Below are 22,810 nucleotides of genomic sequence, written 5' to 3'. Positions count from 1 at the left end.
GCACCAAGGTCAATTTGCTCGCTGCTGCTGCCGCGCTTCTTTACCGCAGCGTTTTGACAGCAGTTCCGTGATCATCGAGTGAGATGTGTTCATATATTCGCTTGTGCGCGCGTGGCACCATGCTTGTTAATATAGTTAACATGCTTATGTTTAAACGTTCATACGGCTGCTAAAACTAATATCCCTACTTCGGATAGCTGTCCACTAATTTGCTATCGCAATCTATGCTCCTTTCGGGCGAAACTGTGACTTGTCTTTTACAACGGCATTGCCTTAGTTCAGGGGTGTTGTATGAGACTATACGAATCTTACTTTTAGATGATGTGTGCTCATGCCATTCAAATACTCACTTCTATCAAGTTTTACAGTAATATATGTCACAAACCAGTCCCATATTCCTTTGCAGGGGTTTTTAGTGGCAACACTTTACTGCTTCCTTAACACAGAGGTAAGCAACATTTATATATTACGTTTTGCTTAGCACGCTGTAGATACGAAGCGGAAAGGAAGCCATGCTCTTAGCGCCGAAACAAGACCAGTTACTGGGAAGAGTTGGGCTGACTTAAGCAACCCTCACACTTCGACCGATCTAGATAGCGGTAGCAATCACACGCAGCGTAAACAAACATTGAGAAACTAACAGGTACAAGGGGCGTGCACAAGGCCACCACACGGGAAGTCCTACATGACAAGAAGTAGCGTAAGTATGACGCTTACTCGACAAATTCAATGGGTGCGGTGCATAGGCGGGGTTTTCAATTTTCCAGGGGGGGGGGGGGGGATCCGGGGCGCAACCAGCTTTCCGACACACACACACACACACAAACACAATGGAATGGGGTTCCGAGTCCTAGCCCTTCGTATCAGCAGCCCGAACTCGGGTCTCGCGCTGCAGCGCTGGCAGTCCGCACAGCGCCTCTTGCATATTACCCACTAGAATTGCACCCGCGGCGAAAACGAGCCATCCTGGCGACCTAAGGTGATGACACGATAAGGGGGTCGTGGTACTGCTTTAGGCGGCTGGTGTGAACTGTCTCGCGGCCACGGCGGCGTTTGTCCGAAGATGGCGTTACCGGTTCGACCACATAATTTCCAGGCAATGTACACGCGACGATCCGGTACGGGCCCTGATATGTCCGTGCAAGCTTTGGGCTAAGGCTTGGAGCTTGGAAGGGCTATATATATATATGTCTCTCTCTGTATGTGTGTGTGTGTCGCAAATCTAAAAACCTTAGTGAGTCATGTACCGGTAGTTGATGCGTTAGGACGAGTGGCGACAAACACTCGTTGAATAGGCAAAGTGCATCTGAAACAGCAGGCTCAAAACTTTCACCTTCACCCGCAAAAAGTAGCAAGAAGTCATCCACAAAACGGAAAACTTTTACAACCAGGGTGTTATCAATTCGGGTAGCAATAAGTCGGTCATGGTAAGTGAGAAAAATGTCGTTTAAAATCGGTTCTATGCATGAGGTAATGCACACACCGCATTTTTTATAATAACTGTGTTCGTGCCATGAGGCCAACGCTGACCTTAAATATAATCCAAGAAGCTCAAGGAAGCCGCTTACCGAAACAGCAGCAGCGTTCTGGAACGCAACTTAGCCGTAGTTGTGAATACAGTCCTCTACGCACTTTAGCAGCGTATCATGCGGTAAAGAGTAGTACAGGTCTTTGATGTCAATGGAGCAGACGTTGAGGGCCATGTCATTACTTGACGTATACGCAATGATATCATTAGAGTCTTTTACAAAAAAGTGTCGTCAATCGTTAGCAGGTTAAGTTTCTCCTGTAAATACAAAGCAACCACTTTCTACATTGAATCACTAACTCGCTCAAGTTTCCATCTTATTAAATTATGGGCTTTTACGTGCCGTAACCACGATCTGCTGGTGAGGCACGCCGTAATGGGGGGCTCCGGAAGTTTGGACCACCAGGCGTTCTTTAACGTGCGCCTCAATCTAAGTACACGGGTGTTTTCACACTTCGCCCCATTGAAATGCGGCCGCCGTGGCAAATATCCGATCCCGCAACCTCGTGCTTAGCAGCCCAATACCTTAGCCACTAAACAACCATGGCGGGTCATGCACCAAGACTAAAGAAAAAAAAACGCTGTTTCGTTACTCGGAGAAAACCTACTGCATATTGCTTCCAGCACAGCGGAGTAGCTGGCAGTAATTACTTCGTTCCTGATATTTAATACGACAATTGCAATCAATTGTCTAATTCGATAAGTACTGTCCTAGTTATCAAAGTGTCGATTAGACATCTGTAGGCACCCCCAGGCACACCCAAATGACATTTAACTGCTGTCTTTTCAGCGATGTAGAAATTATTTGCGCGCAGTTTTTTTCTGACTGGCAAACAAACCCAGCGAAATATCAAAAATATTACGTGACTGCACTCCAACCCGCGTCATAATGCAGCGCTCTCAAATAAGCTGATCTAAAGCAATTGCATTGCCTGTCGGGAACCCGAAGATATAGCGCATCACCTTGATAATTGTCCACAAGGGGCACCAACAGTCGGTCTCGCGGCTTCGCAGCTATTCGTTCCTCCCATTGCTACGTCACACTTATTATCCGTCTCTCAAGGCGGACTGATGTCATCGATCACAAAAGGCCCTTGATAACGCTGCCGAAGCGCCGCTCTGACTAGGGATGAAACGCGAAAAGCAATGGTAAGGGCATATACAGGTTGTCCCACATAACTTCAGCCAAAGTTTTAAAAATGAAAGGCATTCCGGACCCAAGTTGAACCGAATGCATAATATTGGCACTGGTCTATAGTTATTCGGGCTATTTTTATTTTCCTTTAACTAACGGATCAGTTATGTTTAATCAATCAACTTTTTAAGTATTGGCTAGAGACTCCAAATGTGATACGCAAAGTTGCAGAGCACCTTTACAAACCTCTCACTAAATTGTTTCAAACACGGTGTATCTCACGTGGTCCTTCTTTTCCGATTTCCAAAGAAAGCCCGCGAAATATGAAAAAAAAAAAGACGGGGCGCTTGCGCGCTGTTATTGTGCTGCTTTCAAGCCTGCGATCGATGAACAAGGTCGGCTGCAGAGAGGCTGGCCCGCGACTGGGCGTTATGCCTGGTGTAGGCACCTGGACATGCGGTTCTTATGGCATGACGATGGAAATGAATGCTGCTGGCCGAGCGTTGCCGGAGTGATGAAGTGTCTAAGCCCAGGAAAAAGAAAAGACGAAAGCAGAATTTTGAGTCTGCTTGAAAGAAGGAAAGGGCGAAGCACGTGGGAACGATGGAAAGCGATGATGGTTGCTACAAGTTTGCCTTTGCACACAAATTACCTTGTAGTAGTTTTCGAATTGAACGATGATGCTACAACTTTAAACCTTACGGCTCGAATAACAACAGACGTAACAGGCGGGGACGAAACTAATCAATGGTAAAAAAAAAAACCTTGGTTATATTCAAGAAAGATTACGCCTTTCTTCTTCAGACGATTACTCTTTTCGTACTGGACCCGCTGCTGTCCTTCTCACACTTAGTGCATGCAGAAAGGATTCAACAAGATCGGACACTCCCATAGAGCCCATCGGCCGAGTTGACTGCAGCGCACCGAGCCGCCGGCGTTAACACCTCAGCCACACTTCCGGTTTCGGTGCAGTGCGCGCGCGTTTTACCGCGAGAGCGTTAAGGAGTTCGTGTCGCAGAAAAGCCGGTGTCGTTGGCGGTGAGCGATAAATCCCGGGAGGCACTTCATGAATAAAAAACAGCTTGCACGATGGGCTGGGTGCGAATCGAACCAGGGTCTCTGGAGTGTGAGACGGAGACGCTACCGCTCAGCCACGACTTCGATGCTTCAAAGCCGTACAAAAGCGCCTCTAGTGAATGCGGTATTGCCTTAGAAACGAGCCGTAGAAAGTTATACCCCGGTGTATATCGGTAATCATGAACATGTAACTTACAGAAGTCGCAGTTACACGAATAACGAAGTGCGTTTCCGCTACATTTCTTCTGCGCTTTCCGCACACGCAGAGCCATCTTGCGGCAAACACAGAAGACCCTCTCAATGCATGGCGCTGCCTCGACAGCTGGCGTGCCACGCGCTCATTGGGGCTGTGCGGGGACCGGCGCGAGGCGCGTCGCGGCTCGGACTCTCTCCCCTGACGACGCTTCGCCGTGCTCCCTTACGGGTTGCAGAATCAAACGTCCTTCCTTTCTTTAGATCACTATCTGTCTATCTCTCTGCCCATGCCGATCACGACGTTTGGCTGGCGTAGATCGTTTCCCCCTCCGAGATATCGAGTTATTTGGTTCGTTCCGCTTGCTCAGGCGCACGTTTCGTTGCCGCGCCGAACGCTGCGTTGCTCGACGCTCACCGCGTGTTTGGTGGGTGCAACGCCCGATGCGGGGCGCCTCGTAAGTGATCGCTGCGCCGTAGCGCATTGTGTTACACCCCTTGGCGGGTCGACGGGAACGCTGTCGCGTTCCACTGTTGAAGGCGAAGCTTAAGCGTCCTCCAATTTTTTGTGCGGCAGCTGGCACGCCGGCTGCTCGGATTGACGCTTCTTTTTTTTTGCTTCTACAGGTCAACCGCGCGCAGTCTTCGTGCGAAATCATTTTATTATGAAGTAAAAATTATTGCGAACGATCTTTACAAGCCTCCATTGAATATGTGTCACGTGCAATTTCGTAAAACGCAAGACGCCGTGTGAAACAAGGAAATGTTTATTCTATATGAATGCTCGTTGCGGGCTTCTGTGCATTCATCCAACGTTGTGGCACGGGTAAGCAGCAGTAGTTCCCGTTCGAAGCTCCACTGGACGACGTCAGCTGAAAAAAGTAAATTACAGGCACGTGTCATTTTGGTATTAACACATATAAATAGTACGTGTAGAGGCGAAACGTGCGAAAGTGGTGAATGGGCGGCATTACAAACAAAGGCAGTTCGCTTTTACATACACGGCATAGGAAATACCCGACTCACCCCAAACCATACCACACATACCACAAAAACATCCTATTTGCAGGCATTACTCTCTTCCCGGGACTCATTTCCTGCTCTTTAAGAGCACGAATACACGGGCTACTGCACGTTTCCAAAAGAACTTGGCTACAATCGACGCGATAGTACACTACGAGTGCACAGGGGTGGCCACAACATAAGCCCTCAACCAGACCATGCTGGACGTTCGCAGAAATCCTTTTGCTCGCACGAGGCAAATGTGCGGGTGCGAAGCCTGTTTTCAGACAGAATTTTCCAGTTCGAGGTTTTTCAGCGCCTCGGCGTTATCTTTTGCCCATTCTGCCGGCCCAAGCAACACGCTCCCGTGTTATCACTCTTAGCAATTGCTCGTTGCGTTTTCGACAAGCATGAGTACCGAAATAAGGTTTAAATTGTTGCGGGGCAAAAGAAAAATATGTCACAAGCTTGTCGCAGTAAGATTCAGTACACGCCAAACTAATTGTCACCATAGCCGAGCTGCTTTCCGCTGCCTCACGACAGGCGCGGCCACAGCGCTTAAACAGTAACCCATAAATTAGCGAAATTAGTTGAATATATATATATATATATATATATATATATATATATATATATATATATATATATATATATATATATATATATATATATATATTTCGTTACTTTCCAGTAACGAAAGTACCGGGCTCGCAGCGTTAAAGAAAGGAAAGGCATCAAGGCAGATCACGATTATCGTTGTGTGGCTGAAGGGGCACTCCAAAGGGTGTAAACTGTTCTTAGAGTGTAAGCAAAATTACATCCTTTTGCCGCACAACGATAATCGTCATCTGTCGTGTGCGCATTTACTTTCTTTAACGCTGCGAGCCCGGTACTTCCCAGTAACTAACCGCATGCGCGTTATCAGCATGATATAGCATTCCCGACAGGAAAGTAGTGGGCATGGCGTTTTGAAGAAAGGAAACGCAAGCAAGGCAGATGCCGATTATAGTTCACTCTTAAAATGGTTGCACACTTTGAGGTGTATATTTGTCCCACAACGATTATCATCATCCGCCCTGCTTGCATTTCCTTTCTTGAAAACTCGGCGCTCGCTACTTTCCTGTCGAGAGGGCTGCGTCACACAGATAACGCGCATGCCGTTCGTGACTAGGAAGTACCGGGCTCGCAGCGTTAAAAAAAGGAAACGCGGGCAAAACAGATGACGATTATCGTTGTGGAACGAGATCAGCCCCAAAGGGGGTAAATTTTTCTAAGAGTGTTGCGTGACAGATATACAGTTCAGAGGGTATACGTTTTGTCTAAGAGTGTAACTGAGCACGTGCTTGTGGCCGAGTTGGTTATACATGATTACAACGAAGGCGCCAAATAAAACAACGGACGAAGAAAGGATACACGAGACAACCACGTATCGTGTCTCCTTTCCTCTTCCGTTGTTTTATTTGGCGCCTTCGTTGTAATTAAAAGTGTAAGCCCAAGGTATACCCTTTGGGGTGTATTTCTGCCACACAACAACAATCGTCATCTGCCTTACTTGCGTTTCCTTTCTTCAAGACGCGGCGCCTGCTACTTTCCTGTCGGAAATGCTATGTTTGTTTGTTTATTTATTTATTTATTTATTTAATTATTTATTTCACAATACTGCAGGCCCTCGTCGGGCTCATGCAGGAGGGGTTACAACATGGAATACAGTACAAATAAAAGAGGAGAAATTGAAACTACTGTGTCCAAAACAAAGAGCACTAGCACACAAAAATGAACATACTCAATAAATACATCCACTGTGCTTAAATGAGCGAATCGTGAAGCAGGAAAAACAACGTTTACCATAAGTACGCATCGACAGAGGCTGCATATGAAATACAGGTAACTTCACCATTCGAATTACAGATTCTCAATACTGTATATAAATGCGTGGGTAGATGGGCAGTTTACGGCTCTAGAGGGTAGCATGTTCCAATGGGAAATGGCATGTGGGAATAAAGAGTACTTGTGAGTGGCATTATCGCCGAGATGGTGCCGTATTGATCCATCATGATTCGTTCGGGCAGAAAGTCTGAATGGCGCTTGAGTGTATGTTGCTTGTGGTATTCGATAGGAGCCGTGATAAAACAAGTATCAAAGTTTTAATCTGGGAATAATTCTACGTTGAGCCATTGGTTGAACGTTAGCCTTGACGAGCAGGTTCGTAATGATCATTCGACGCGAATATTGTGAATATATAAATCTCAATGCTAAGTTCTGTATGCGTTCTAGTTTGTCGGTAAAATACTTCTGGTACGAGGCCCACGTAATGTCAGCATACTCTAAAGTGGGATGTAGAGCGGCACGTCATGCTGATAACCCGCATGCTGTTCGTTACTGGGAAGTACCGGGCTAGCAGTGTTAAAGAAAAGAAATGCGGACAAGAGAGATGACGTTTATCGTTGTGTGGCAAGATACAACCCAAAATGTGTAATTTTGTTGCAGAGTGTAGCGTGACGTATTTCCTGTTGCTGGTTCTTGCCGAGCATCTCCTCTTGCTCAAATCCTTTCTGTAGGCTTACTGTCTACAAGACGTTCTTTTTTGGTTTCACACCTCGCCCGTGCGCACCCCGCCCGTGCACACTTCTGCACCACATATCCAGCTTTTCTGGACACGTACCAACTAGCGCCCCAAGCGGGCCCGGCACGAAGCTAGCGCGTTTTCAATGGAACGAGAGGGTTTTTTGCGAATAACAAAAGCTGCAGGCCGATTATTGAAAAACGCAGGTGACAAACGGGTTCTGGAAGACAGTCCACACGAGCCAAATGCAGTGATCACTCTATGGCACGTAAAGATTTTGTTCCCACAGCAGTTAAAGTTTTAGCAATGGAAGCCTATGGAAACAACGAAAATTTGTGCTCAATTTTTGAGGCAAGAACGATGACTGTAATAAAACTATCCCGTCTATCGTAATATGCAGCGCAGCGTATGTAGTCCGGAGACTCAGCTTTCGATTGATGCCTCTCTCGACTCTCCATATATGGCGTAAGACTGTTCCTGAAAGCGATTTTTGTGACACTGTCGTGCAAATTGCCGTGGTATCTATAAAAACATGAGCGTACCACTTGGCGAACCCTCGGTAGCCGTGGCCGAGTGGTAGAATAGCGAGCACCTTTCGTCCCGCATCACAGCGGCCGTGGTTCGATTCCCCCTTCGCAGCGTTTTTTTTTTTTAAAGCAGCATATGACCCAGTTCTGTAGTCTCTCACTAGATGGCAGAATCACAAAACCCAAGATTTGCTTTCGGTTTTGGTTTTTCAGCAGCGCATTTTTTGAAAGCCGCATAGGGCTTATAGTCTCCTACCAAATGGCATAAACACAAAACTCTAGAATTGCTTTCGGTTCTGGTTTTCCAGTTTTGCTCTTGAAATATTATGCTTTCTGTTTTTCCTTCATAAAACGTCGCAGTATCGTGTTCATTTGTTAAGTCATCGCTTTTATGAAGGTTTTATTCATTGGACAACCTAACTAGAAGCTTGCGCATGGCTTTCTGTTATGAAAAACAAACAAAAAAACTTTCGTGCTTTGTAGCGTGGAACCTGCAAGAACAAGATGGCTATTCTTATTGCGATCTTCTGGAAGGTCGGTTTTCTTCGACTTTTGGCTGTCCTTAATGGCACACACTCCGAGCGAATGACGTCCAGCTGTGCCACAATGTTACCCGGTGGCCAGTGCCATTCCTATGTAACATTCGTGTGGAACAAAGGGTCTGCTAGGCTGAGTCGCGGCCCGAACGTTAATTATTTCTAAATATTCATCCAAATAACAAATGCACCAACTAGGAGATGTGCAGCGTCTGGATTAGTAGCGACTGTTAATGTGTTCCCTACAGCCAAGTGGTATCAATCCATAGGTGTGGCCGTAAAAAGCCATTTGAATAAATGTCCTTCGTTCGGTGCATTTGCTTTTAATGCGCAGCATTCTTCGTCGAGTACCCCTGCAATTTGGTAGCAAAATCGTGCAATATCGTATCTGTAACGCCAAAAGCTTGACGCATTTCCCATATAAATATATAAGTCTTCATAAAAAGCTTTGGGGTGACCAACCTGAAATTGGAAGTGGCATCAGCATAAATTGGGGCCAAGGTGAATTTAGCAGTGATATGGGAGTGGCCCTACCTAAATTTGGGGTGAAATGGTAGTGAGCCAAGCTGAATTTGAGGCTGATATGGGGGTGGCCCAAGCTAAATTTGAGGTGATATAGGAGTGGGTAAGCCTAAGTTTGGGGGAATATGGGGGTGGGCCAGCCTGGATTTGGGGATGATATGGGGTGGGAGAACCTAAATTTGGGGGTGATATGGGGGGTGTGCCACCCTAACCATGGGCGTGATATGGGGCTGGGCCAAGCTGAATCGAGGGGGGGGGTAGAGGGGCTAACCTAAATTTGGGAGTGATTTGCGGTGGGCCATCCTAAATTTGAGGTGATAGACGGGTGGGCCAGGCTAAGTTTGGGGCTGATATGGGGGTGGGCCAACCTGGATTTGAGGATGATATGGGAGTGGGCCAACCTAAATTTGAAGGTAACATGGGGACGCGCTAACCTAACCATGGAGGTGATGTTTGGCTGGGCCAAGCTGAATTAGGGGGGGGGGGGGGAGGGAAGGTGATGGGTAAACTAACCTATATTGGGGTATGATTTGCGGTGGGCCATCCTAAATTTGAGGTGATCGAGGGGTGGGCCAGCATTAGTTTTGGACTGGTTTAGGGGTGGGTCAACCTCGATTTGCAGGTGGTATTGGAGTGGGCCAATATACATTTGGCGGTGTTGTGGAGGCGGGCCAATCTGTATTTGGGGGTGATATGGGGTTGGTCCTACCTAAATGTGGGGGCAATCTCGGGGTCGGTCAATCTGAACTTGGGGGCGATATGAGGGTGGGCCAACCTAAATTTTGGGGTGCGTCGACTGGAATTTTGGGGGACGATTTATGGAAATTCGTGGGTGGACCAACTTGAAAATTAGGGGTGGCCCAATTGAAATTGGGGATGGGCCAACTCCAAGTTTAAGGCTGGGCGGAAAAAAATCGGGCGTGGCCGACTTAAAATTAGGGGGTGGGCCAAATTTAATTTGAGGATGTGCGAACTTGAAATTTGGGGGTGGGCCTATCTAATGTTTGGGGGTGGGCCAATTGAAATTTGGGGGGCCTGTTTACGAATAGTTAGACAACACCAGTGGTGTTTCTGCATTTTTTTCATCATCACAAAGTATGTATATTAATAATTGTTACCTAATACTCCTCAAGGTGAGCTACCACTCGAGCCTTCCCAGCCCACTGGGCTGATAATGTCACAGAAGTGCTCTCATCGTGACAACTGCGACGTTCAATGCGGAGATCACATGAACAAATGGCAGACTTAGCTGACCATTTTCATATCAATGTCATTGCTAACACTACTCGCTCGTGCTAGAGTCAACACAAGCTGACAACTATCATAATTCAACTTTCACTCGCACGCTAGTCGACACGCTCTCAGCGCACTATTTCGCCAATCATTGGATAGAGCCTTGCTGGATGTTTTACTGTCATGTTGCGTCGTTTTTCACGAAGGCCGTCTCCCGAAAAGAGAATAGATTTTTGAGATTGACGAGGCGAGCTAGTATATAACTCATACGAAGCAAATGTATAAACGGTTATAGTGATTTTTCAAAAATGAATATAAGTAAAGAAGATTTCAGATGGTATTGTTTCGACCGGGCATGACAACGAGTTTTTCCCGCCTGTCACAGTGCTTTGACCGAAAACCTAATCATTTTGCTCAAACGTGTTGCCCAATACTACATCTGCTAAATGTAGAAAAGTGCGGTACGTGGTCACAGCTTCAAAGCCAGTCTATTTTGTGTACGGTTGTTGATATTGTAGTAATGTGGAGTTTTCTTCTTTATAAGAGCACAAACAGAAAAATATAACAATTGGTAGCTAAGTGCAAAGTAAATTGGAAGATCTGAAACCAGCAATTATTTTTAATTTGTGGATTGGTCTTCTCCACCGGTAGATCGCTGTCGCATTACTTCAAAGAATTTTGTTTGTGTGCAACTGCAGCAAAAACGAAAATACTACCATTTCATTGCCAGGACCTTCATGCCCTCCAAACACACAAGGACACCAGATACTTGGCAATATCAGTTTATAAATTGACATTCTTTTGCTAATTTCAGTGTAGCGTGGTGCCTGCGGACGGAGTATTTTCTTAGTATCAGTCCAGTGTTAGCAGCGAGAAGCATTTCGGTCTACCATTCCCATGAGGGCATACTAGCAATTGTAGCGCTTTACTGTAAGACAAATTAAGTGCTAAAAAACTTCGTGTGCCTTGTCCTTTCCGCAGGTCGTCCATCCATTCTGTTATGGTGACGATCAACGTTGTGTCCGTCAGGCCTCTTCCTCATTTTTAGCTTCACCATCGCGAGAGTGGACAGAGAAAGGAAGCTTTCTTCACAATCAGCCCCAGCGGGATTCCACCACTCGTAACTGCTGCAATTTGCATTGAGTGACTGGGCATGCTAAGCACATCCTTAGTTTCACAATGACTAGAGTACGCAGAGAAAGTAGAGCTTTGGTCACTTTCACTACCACGAACCCATGTCAATGCAGATATAAGTAGGTGCAGAGGCTGAGTATGCTAACCTCTCCGCTACCACCTGCTTCCACCACCTTAGATTTTCCAGGCATACCTGCTTCTTGTTTTTATCGCAGACGCATGCAGGATAAACGCGGATAACTAAAAAATCTCAGCGCCCTTCCACTCTGTGAAGAAACATGACCTGCAAAGCTGTGTATGTGGGTCCCTTAATGGTGAACTGCACCTCCACCGTATGTCGGCCCCGCATTGCACTGTCTTCGGGATCAGCCCACGTATGGGGAGCGCTGAACGCATGCTTCACCACCGCTGCGGGTCGGGCCGGTATTACGCTACCTTCAGGAATTGGCTCTACACGCGGACGCGATAGTGGAGAAAGTAGCCCTTAAGAGGAAGCTTTAGCTCTGGTGGTCCTATCTAAATAAATGTAAAAGGAGAATTCGTTTTTCTCGACAGCCACTGCATCTAATTTGACAAGTTTTGTTGCATTTAAAACAAGAACTTAAAATGTAGTGTCTGTTGGTTTCGAATTCTTGAATTAGGCCATCATTTGTTTATTCAATATTGTCCAAAATTGCAAATATTAAGAAAACGAAACCATCAAGTTTACAACTCTCTTTCGGCAAAGAAAACTGATATCAAAATTATGTACATTGCATCTAACAGCACCTCTAAAGCAGACAAAATTTATATATTACGCATGAATCTTAAAAAATTTAGTAATATGGAAATACAGCTTTTCTGCAACCCTTGTTCGCAACGTAACGACTTCACGTAAGATATAAACCGGCATATTGGAATTGTCTAATGGATGCTGTTTACAGAACTGCGATATCAGTTCTTGATCTGGAGTTAATAATTTGTAAACTTCGTGCTTGTGTACTTTTCGCACTTTCGAATTGTTGAATATCTTTTACCAAAATTCAGGCCCTAAATAGAAATTCCGCTTCCAATAGTCACTAGAATTTACCTTTCTCTCCCGAATCCAACAAATTTCATTAAAATCGGTCCAGGGGTTATCTAAGAAAAGCGTTTCGGCTTTTTACATCTATTTGAATAGGCCGAGTCGGAGTAGGGCCCGTGTTAAAGCTTCCTCTTAACGACTTCGCTGTAAAAAAAAGAATAAACGAATAAAAGAAAACAAAAACGCTGCATCCATCAATATCGCCGGCTCAGATTTCGTCATGATGGCACCGTCCCCATTGGCACGGCTCCGTGAGCAGCTACCAAGCTGTTCACTTTCGTTATCTTCCTTCCCTCGGCGGCCGCGCATTGTCTTGATGCCAGGGGCGCGCTAAATCTGCACCATCATTCCGTCATGCATCGCTTCTGCGACCAAGCAAGCTTTCGGCGGCACACGTACACTGCCGCATTGACACCAAAACTTTAAACTGCTTGCTTTCGAGAAAACAGCATGAATAAAAATGGAAGGCGACTATAAGGCCACGGGGAATATGTTCGTGGGGCTATACTATTGATGACAGCATCCCGAAAGGCTAGATGTGGTCAGGTTGACTTTACAGGTTTGGAAGGAATAACTGACGGTCTAGCTGCTTCATTATCACATAAACAGCGCTTGAAGTTGTTAGCGCAGTTTGTGTGTGGTTCCTCCTTTGTGTCCCGTCGTGAACTGCTGTTCTTTCTGTGGCTTTACAGATGTTCCTTTCCTGCTTCAGTTACGCCTTCAAAGAGCGTTTACTTGGAAAATTTTTGTTTGCATGACTCTTACAGAAGCATGTTTTTTCGATTGGCTGCATAATCTCGAGGACGGGCTCCAAACTTCTCATTTTCTTTAGCCGCGTAAGAACCATTACTGAAAATTTAATTAACGTAGCTTTGTTAATTACGCAAACAACTTCTCAACTTACTCCGCATCTAGAGATTACCAATCTGAACACTCGAATGATAAAATGATGTTAACATGGTTTGTATCATTTCAATAGTTTTGTTTCGTGCAGTTAAAAGCAAGCGGCATATTGATGGTGTTTTAGACTTCTTATAATGTAAGTGTGAAAGCTTGGACAGGTTATCTTGGCACAAATCAACTTCATGAGCTTAATCACATGTGCCCAACGCTGCACGACTGCCTTTACAACCGATTCTTATATATTATACAAGAAGCACCTCAGCGCTACGGTACATCCCACAAGGTGTGCGAGAACATTGTGTGCGCTCCCGATTAAGTGCCTGAGCGTTGGTGGCATCAGGCTTGGTTTCCTGGCATCATAAGGAATAAAAACTGCTGCCTGGAGGAAAGCATTGGGTACATTTTCAATACTTTGTAACATATGGATCAGCACGGATGTGCACGTTAGAACGAAAAGTACTGAAATATTAAGATGAGGCTTACGCTGGATGTATTTTAGCTGTCTAATGTTAAGATCTAAAGAAGAAATACTGTGATTTTGTGACAAATAATGCTGGCATGAAATATGAGCTTCGACACAGTATCCGTGGTGGAACTGGCCCCTGGACTATTGGGATACATTGAACCACGATATGCTGGTTTGATAGTTCGCGCTTGAATTTCCTGTATGTCGGCGCCGCTGTGCAGTGTTGGAGGCCCTTTTTAAACGACAAGCTCTATTTTTCAGCTAATATTGAAAGCAACTGTATTCCTTCTTTTTTTTTTTTGGGGGGGGGGGCATTTTTTTTAGCGTCTAACCACAGTTCCAAAGTTATCAGTTAGCTAAATATGCGCCTGCATGTGTTTCTAATATCCAGTATGTTGTCACGGATTGAATAGCGAAAGAGCGTTATCTAATCAGATTGCGCGCGTGTAGCGAATACTGGCCTACATTCGCCGTCACATTTGAGGACCCGAGATTGCGCTGCAATGTACGAGCATTTCAGTCTGACGAACTGACGCTTTGAACCATAGATCGGAATCAGAGGAAGCACTTTGCGCGCAGCCATCGTTGCGCTTTGAGCGTTTTCTTTTCCAGCGCAAGCTCACCTTATAATGAGATATATTCGTGACTCACTCTTTGGAAGTGTTTTGTTCTTGACATCCCTACAATGTGAGAGTATAGAGGCGCTTAATCTTCATTGAGTGAATACTTGGAAACGGACTAGGCCTTTTCTTGCGTCTGCGTTTACACACTTACCGCATCAATTTATATTTTATAAGCTAATTTAGGAGGCTGGAAAACGTAGCAACCTTTTATTAACAGGACGTTTTAATAACACAGAAAATATAAATGCGTGTTAGTCGGCTTTCACCTCATGGTAAGGAATTTCAATAAAGATATCTTTATGATAATTAAAGCCTATCCTCTTGACAACGTTTAATCTGAGTTCCTCTTTGCAAACTGATACAGACTTGCAGGTGGTTCGTATCGGGGGCCCTCAACATATGTCTAACCGTCAAACAAAGAGTTATTCCGAATGTTTAATTTCAGGAAGGCGTGTTACCCTCCTGTCTTTCATTCCCGTTCGCAAACACGCATAAGACGAAAGTGCTGCATGAAGAGCGTCGTTAGACAATACCAATGGCGTAACTCACCTCGCTTATATTGCTGTCATTTAGGCTTATATAAGAAATATATATATTTTGTATCGACGCATCACGAATCCAAAAAGAGCTGTCCGTGACCAGCCCAGCTAGGTTTCTTTCATTTCGTACTTCGTAGTAGCGGCTAATAGTAGCTCACAAAGCAGAGCACTGAGCGTGGATATTGCAGAGAAGGTGTTCTATATACTGTCTCGTCACCCACCGAAAATTGCTTGCCATGCTACTGGCAATTCCTAGAAAATTGTATATGTGACGACCAGCCATTTGCAACACCGCAACTTTGTTTTGCGATTGGAGAGTCCAGGTGAGAGAGAGGGTGGTTATGTAGATAAAGACACGCTATTTTCTGCAGTAACATAGGAATGCATGAATGAATGCCTTCATTTATTGAGAAAAAAGAAGAGCAAGCATCAGTGGAAGCACGTCTCAGCAGATTGGGAAAGAAGCGGGGACAAAGAGAAAAAGCTGGAGGTCGGGTGGCAGGCAAAGTCGCAGTTTAGGGGCGAGAGAATATAAGCAAGAGTTGGTGAAACCAGTTGAATTCTAGTGTAGATCTGTGATGTGGCGAGTAAATGATTGGAGTCACCGCCAAGCATCCGTCATTTGCGGTAGTATAAGCACCCGCCGTTCTTGGTAACAAACGTTTACTGAAAACCAATCTTCGCAATTAATTATTCATCAGCCATACCTCGCCACGTATTTCTTAGTGGCAGGGTCAGTGGATTTCAACTACGCTGTCGCGACAAGTTACGACCATAACGTGACGCTTGCGGTTACGGTTGCCATACTCGTGACTCTTACTATTGCGCGAATACTATAAACATTGGTTTACTGCACAAGTTAGTGAACAGACATTTTAGAACCGCGTTTCTCACCTTACATACGCTCAACGCAAGCACCATTGCAGCATGTTACGGTGCGCGTCCCTTCAAGACACAGACGAAAACAAAAGAACGCGTTAGAAGACAGGGTACCGACTTGGGGCCTCGTGCCAAACATATCCAAGCCAACAATATTTATTTTATTTCAATACCCCAAAGGCCCAATGCGGGCGTTACGTAGGGGGGGATTCATCAAAGAAAACATAACAATATACAACACAGAATATGAACGGCTGAAGACACGAATAAACAAGTTAATAAGCCAGGTACAAGTTGACAGGGGAAAAAATGGCTAGGAGCAGGTACTGAAAAAATGCACATGTAGCAAATCCCACAAAACAAAACAAAAATCGCACCTTCAAAAGTTACAGAACATGTAATCTAATATTCCACGGAACGTTACGGCCCACACGCACACAATGAAAAAAAAAAACGAAAAAAAATGCACATCATTCTACAGTGGAATTTTCTAAGCATGACCAAAGAGCTGTTTGAAATGATGATGTTCCAGCGATAGCCGCAATGCTAGAAGGAAGCGAATTCCACTCTTCAATAGCCAGGACCAAAAGTGAGTATTTGTATCGTTCTGTCCGAGCGAAAATGGGTTAGTCTTCTTCATGTGATCTACACAAGCCGGTGTGTGCGGCACCGGGAGAAGATGTGAACTTGCGGATGGTGTGTTGCTGTGGTAGAGAGTATGGAAAAAAGATAAACGGCTGTGCTTTCTGTGCATAAGCAGAGGTGGGAGACGGACCGATATTTTCACTATTGTTACACTTTGATACCGAGAGTAACGGAAACGGACGAATCGAGCAGCCTTGTTTTGTATAGATTTCAACATTTTAACAAGATAGGTATAATGACGGTTTCAGATCACGGATGCGTATTCTATCACAGGCCTGATTTGCATGTTGAATGCGTGTAGTTTTGTGTCCTGGTTGACTTGGTGTAGTCGGCGTCTAAGAAGACCAAGTTTTTTTAAGTGTTTGGTAGTAATCAGTTCAATATGAGTGCTCCAGGATAAATACGAGCTAAAATTTACACCGAGGTATTTTACCGACGCTGAAGTTTCAATGATAGTATTATTAAATGTGTGGGCATTAGGAATCGCCTTAGCAGCAGAAGTAAACTTGAGATGTATAGTTGTGTCTGCGTTAATTACCATCTGCCCTACCACACCAATGAGTTAGCTCATCAAGATTAGTCTGGAGAGCAATAATGTTAACAATCATGCCGTCGTTTCTATGCAAAGAGGTTATGTATTTAAACTTCTGGAGTGACAGTCCAATCCGCCAGCTACGGGAGCGCTTGAAGCCTCCGGCGGCCATATCGTTAGAAGAAAAGGAGCACGGCTACAGTACGTGGCTGCAAGCACGCGCGACGCAACTGTGCTTGCGGTTCTGCGATGAAAAATAAAATGAGACCCCTTTAGGAAGTATATCAGTCCGGCATTGTGTGTCGCTGTTGTCAAAAAAAAAAAAGAATGTCATGGTGGTGGGTGCCTTGCGCTCTGTGTACAATATGTTGCGAGAACTGAAAAACAGTCGTTTCCTGTTTTCTTCATTCAGTAACCTGCCGCGTGCATCGGCACTGTGATGCCCTTTCGTCGATACGTGGTGCCGGGCCGTATTGGCAAAACATGACCTTGATATATAGTATCCTTATGCCATTTCTTTAAAAAAAAATCACTATTTTTGTTAATGAGCGTTTTTGCTTTAAACCTAGAAAACAAGAAAAATATTCAACGGTAGGTCTCATTTTTGTCCGGCGTTTCAGTTCTAGCTGAAAAGAGATGGTGAAAGCAAATTTACAATAAAGCTAAGGCGACCCACCATCTGCACGAAGCCGCATGCCTACATGTGCTCCAATGAGGGTAACCTGCCAAAGTTAATGTCATGCGTCAATGGCGGCTCAAGCAATCTTTACTTTTTTCTCGTTTCTGCGTCCGTTCTTCTTGCGTCTGCGGCAAAAACTAGAAGTGGGAAGGCAGATAAACGGAAATTGGTGGAGGCAGGTGGTAGCGTCATGGTTAGAGTGCCCATCTCCCAAATGCAGGATGCTGTATTTGGGAGATGGGCTCGAATCCCGGTGGTTTGTTTGGGAAGACAGCTTTCTGTGCACTCTGGTGACTGCGACGCTCAGAATTAGGCGGCAGCCTGACGACAACGGTCGCCGTCAACGTAACAGAATAAGCAGGCGTGCAAGGTCCCACTTAAACCCGAAAGTACATTCAGAGGACATACGCTCTACTCTTGTCGGCAAAAAAAAAAAGGGATCAGCAACGAGCGGTGTTGTTTAGCGACGCTGTAGATCGATAATGTCACCATAGACAGGACCATGCTCCAATCCCGGTGCTCAGCGGAAATATACGTCGACAGCATTTCAACTAGCGTGTTATTGATACTTCATTAAGGTCGTTGCATGTTTGTGTTGTGTCTTGCAGGAGCGAGTAGTATAGGAGATGACACTGGAGAGAAGGCGGTGAGCGAAGTCCGCGAAAAGTAATTGAGGATAGCCATATTGAACGTCGACGCCGTGTTGAAGAAAGCCTGCGACTTCAGTTGCTCACCCGACAGAAAGGCTTGAGTGGTAGCATACCGCTGGACGTATTTGGTAACCACAGCGATAGACACACACTTTGCGGAAGTAAACAGAGGAAAGGCACGTAGTGAGATGGTCGCCCTTTTCGAGCTCTGGTATAGCTTGAAAAATGAATGTGGCGAAGTATGACGTACCAAATAGTATATGCCAATCCAAATGAATCAGCGTGGTCATACTTGCGCGACATGCCATGGTGGCCTGCCACCAGGACATCATGAAGTTGCAGCGATGACAGTTTTCATTGGGTACTTGAGGATAAAAACGAGCACATCAGAGACGTCCGAGGTATGTTTCTACGGTATAAGAACACATCGCTCTCGCCCCCCCCCCCCCCGAATAACTACATCACGAATGTAAGCTTACGAATAGGGGCATCATAAGATCGAGCACTAGGGCGCTTGTTGATCTTGTTCAGGATGACGTCAGCGTTTCATTCAGCGTTTATTTCTGAGAAAATGAGCTGGAGTTACGTTTATTTGCATCACAATGGCGGGCGTAATCAGGCAAACATTGACAGTATTTCATTAGAGGGTGCCTGGCTACTCTGTGGAGATTACGTTTAACAATGACAACAAACACAGAAAGCTTTGCTTACATCGATTCGCACATACGTGGGATACGCATAATTTTGTGACTATCAATTTAGATGCTTCAGAATGGCGCTCATTAGCCCAACATTTCCATCCACAGTGAGCAAAAGCTGCTGTCGTATCCACAGTAAAATTGATTTAAATGGCTTTAATCCCATGGACATATCGCCGCCAACTTCTGTGGGGATGGAGTCGTCAAAATTGAATACAGGTGACAGGGAAATCAGGAGGTTGATGAACGACAAGAAGGCGGAAGCTTGCACAAGACCTCAGGGATATAAAATGACTTTTTGAGCAGCTTGGTCAGGGGGCCATGCAATGGTTTCCACGTCTATTAAAAATCCTCCAACATATTAAAAGAGGCCGACAAAAATGCGCGAATTTTGGGAAAAGTGAAACCGCTGGAAATTTCACGACAGCCTTAGCCTAAATATAAAAGATGACTTAAAAATAAGAAACCATAACGTTGACAAGGTGGCCAAATTCTGGCACAAATAAATCGGCTGTTGAAGCAGTTCAGCTGAAACGCAATGGTGCGAAATAAGGCGAGAATGTCGGCAAGTGTTGAAGAAAGGTCAAGTAGGTCCTGTGGCCGAAGCCAGCGCTCGGCAGCTGTCAAACGACTGCACGTATTAGCGAGATGCCTGGTCGTCAGTAATTACAGTATGATTCGGGTCTGAAATATTGGTCGCGGATTCCATCACATTGACTACAGTGCATTCTACGGTGTCATTCTTGAACAGATGGTACCCATTCTTTCGCAATAAGGATGGGAACAAATTGTCTCACGTGCCAGCTGTCCCCTTCCTCCTACTGCCAACATTCCTTTCCCTCCGTAGTTGCTTAGCTTTTATTGGGTTCGGCTGCTAATCACGAGGTCTCAGGATCGAATCCCAACCGCGGCAGCCGTATTTCAATGGGTTTGAAATGCGAAAACCCGCATACTTAGGGTTAGGCGCACGTTTAAAATCCCAAGTGGTCTAAATTATTCCCGAATCGTCCACTACGGCGTGCCTCATAATGAAATCGTGGTTTTGGCAAGTAAATCCTCATAATGCGTTATGTAACATTCGATAAGGATGCCCTGGGCAGCCGCACAACTCTTGAATACAATTAAGTGTCAGGAGTTGCGCGCGAGGTCTTTGAATATGTCGCCGTCATCATCATCATCATCATTATCATCAGCCTGGTCACGCCCACTGCAGGGCAAAGACCTCTCCCATACTTCTCCAACAACACCGGTCATCTACTAATTGTGGCCCTGCCGTCCCTGCAAACTTCTTATTCTCATCCACCCACCTAACTTTCTGCCGCCTCCTGCTACGCTTCCCTTCCCTTGGAATCCAGTCCGTGTATAATAGCTGTGTCTTACCAGTACTCACTTACGGGGCAGAAACTTGGAGGCTTACGAAAAGGATTCTACTTAAATTATGGACGAGGCAACGAGCTATTGAAAGAAGAATGATGGGTGTAACGTTAAGGGATAAGAAAAGAGCAGATTGGGTGAGGGAACAAACGCGAGTTAATGACATCTTAGTTGAAATCAAGAAAAAGAAATTGGCATGGGCAGGACATGTAATGAGGAGGGAAGATAACCGATGGTCATTAAGGGTTGAATATGTGGATAGCCTTTATGGCGTTCGATAGCTGCTAGTCTACATTGCGGCTATATAATAAAGGTGGAACGGCAACATGGTAGAAAATGTGGAGAACATACAAATCCCGCATATATTACTGCACAATAATTTCAAATAGCGTTCTTGCTTCACGCACGTGGATAACCGACATAGGAGACTACTTTGGAAGCTAACTGCAAGTACTGTATATGTCGTACGCAAGGGTGTACCTGGCCTGGTGGCCAGTAAATGTGACGTAATATTGCGAGCAGCTTCGGCCATAGCATGCTAACGGATGACGACATGAAGTGACTAGCGCAAGAGAGGACAGGGGACACTAAAGACGCTACAAGGACAAGCGCCCAGTTGGAAGTTTGCGCTTATTCTTGTCGCCTCTTTAGTGTCCCGTGTCCACTCTTGCGCTAGTCACTTTAGCATGAAATACCAACTAGCCCCCTCTCACACCCTGCGACGACACAGGGACAGTTTGCTCAGCTCTTGTTTCGTGACGTTTGTGTCAAGGTGAAAAACCAACATATCCATGTATATGTCTTAATAAGCACATCTAGACTTGCAGCTGCGGCGATAGCCCATGAGTGCGCATTGCAAAGTCGCTAGTGAAATAATTGTGTGCACCTTAACGAATTCGATAGGGGAAAATCAAAATCCATCCACGACGGCGTCTGTAGTAGGCGCTGTGCGATGTTCGGACGTTAACAATGTATGCCGATTGAAGAAAGGCTGCCCCGGAGTGCTTCTGACGGTTAGGCTAGCTTCTTTACTCCGTAGAACGAAAAAAAAGAAAAAAAAAAGAACCGCATCAAAAGCCCAGAATCAACAATTGCTCGTCGCGAGTAAACGCTGGGTGACAAGTAATTTCCAGGCGACGAGCGAATACGCTTGATCAAGAACACTGATAACGCCGGCGGGACAAGCATTGTGGCGAAGTTCAATGCGCAGGGATAGCTTTTACTTTTTTATTTTTGTTTGGTTGACGTCATCACGCGTCACCGCGGGAAGTTTGAAAAGTTTAGGGTGAGTACGCCACGTGGTGGCATTCACGGGAACTAAACCCTTGTGTCCAGAAAAGCTGGATACGATGACCGGCGCGTCACTCCCTGAGATAGTGCGCCCGCAGGCTGTTTCAGTTTACTGGATGTAAATCATGCCTTATTTACTTCATTCGAACCAATGCAAGCGAACTGCAATATACCCACTGCTCCTCAGGCGTCCGTCTCCCTGCGTGTTCTCCACAGCTACGCTATTTGGCTGTGACCAACGTTGAGTAGCAGTTATGGCTTACTCCAATGAGGAAAGAGCAGATGTCGTTTTGGCTCTAGGTGCTTCAAGCAGACATAGAAGGCGCGCAGTTGAGCTATTTCAACGCTGACATCCAGGTACGCGTCTGAGCTCAACAACGATTGTGCGTGCATATGAGTGGCTGAGACAGGCTGGGACTTTATGAAGAACCGACATAAATTTTCAATCCTGCGCGAGGACGTGGAGAAAGATATTCTGCGAAAGCTTTCTTCAGACCCACATGTAAGTGTTCGTAGTATAGGTGCTGAAGCTGGTGTGTCAGTCTTCAGTGTGGAGTGTAAGCAATTTCATCCGTACCATGTTCATCTGCACCACATGTTGGAGTCAAGCACTTTTCAAAATCGAAAGGACTATGCAAACTGGATTATAATAAAGACGGAAGAGGACCCAGGCTTTGTCAACAAAATACTGTGGACCCATGAAGCTACCTTCTCACGTAATGCCCGAATGAACATCTGCAACGCTCACTATTGTAGCGGCGAAAAGCCTCACTGGGTTTCGAAGAGACATCACCAATATCAGTAGTAGGTTAATGTGTGGTGTGGAATTTGCGATGGCATTATCACTGGCCCCGTGTTTTTTGATAACACGCTTACAGGAGAAAAACCCGTCAACGACATCCTTGATGGGGCGCTTGAGGATTTTCTTTCCGAAGTTACATTGGCTAGGATCAATGCTGTTTGGTATCAGCGTGATGGTGCTCCCGCGTATGGCAGCAGCAAAGCTTGGAAATCGCTGCA

The 22,810-nt window shown here is 45.5% G+C and overlaps 1 protein-coding gene across 1 annotated transcript in view; it reads left to right on the top strand.

Moving 5' to 3' along the window:
- The window catches only part of LOC135921240 (secretin receptor-like), a 323,541-nt gene that overhangs the window by 162,190 nt on the left and 138,541 nt on the right, over positions 1-22,810 (top strand). The window contains exon 12 of the mRNA XM_070531477.1: positions 407-448. Within this exon, the coding sequence (XP_070387578.1) occupies positions 407-448 (42 nt within the window). The remainder of the gene's footprint in view (positions 1-406; positions 449-22,810) is intronic.

Source organism: Dermacentor albipictus, chromosome 1 (assembly GCF_038994185.2).
Source record: "Dermacentor albipictus isolate Rhodes 1998 colony chromosome 1, USDA_Dalb.pri_finalv2, whole genome shotgun sequence".
In the NCBI taxonomy this organism is placed as follows: domain Eukaryota; kingdom Metazoa; phylum Arthropoda; class Arachnida; order Ixodida; family Ixodidae; genus Dermacentor; species Dermacentor albipictus.
This window is presented reverse-complemented; position numbering and strand designations above follow the sequence as displayed.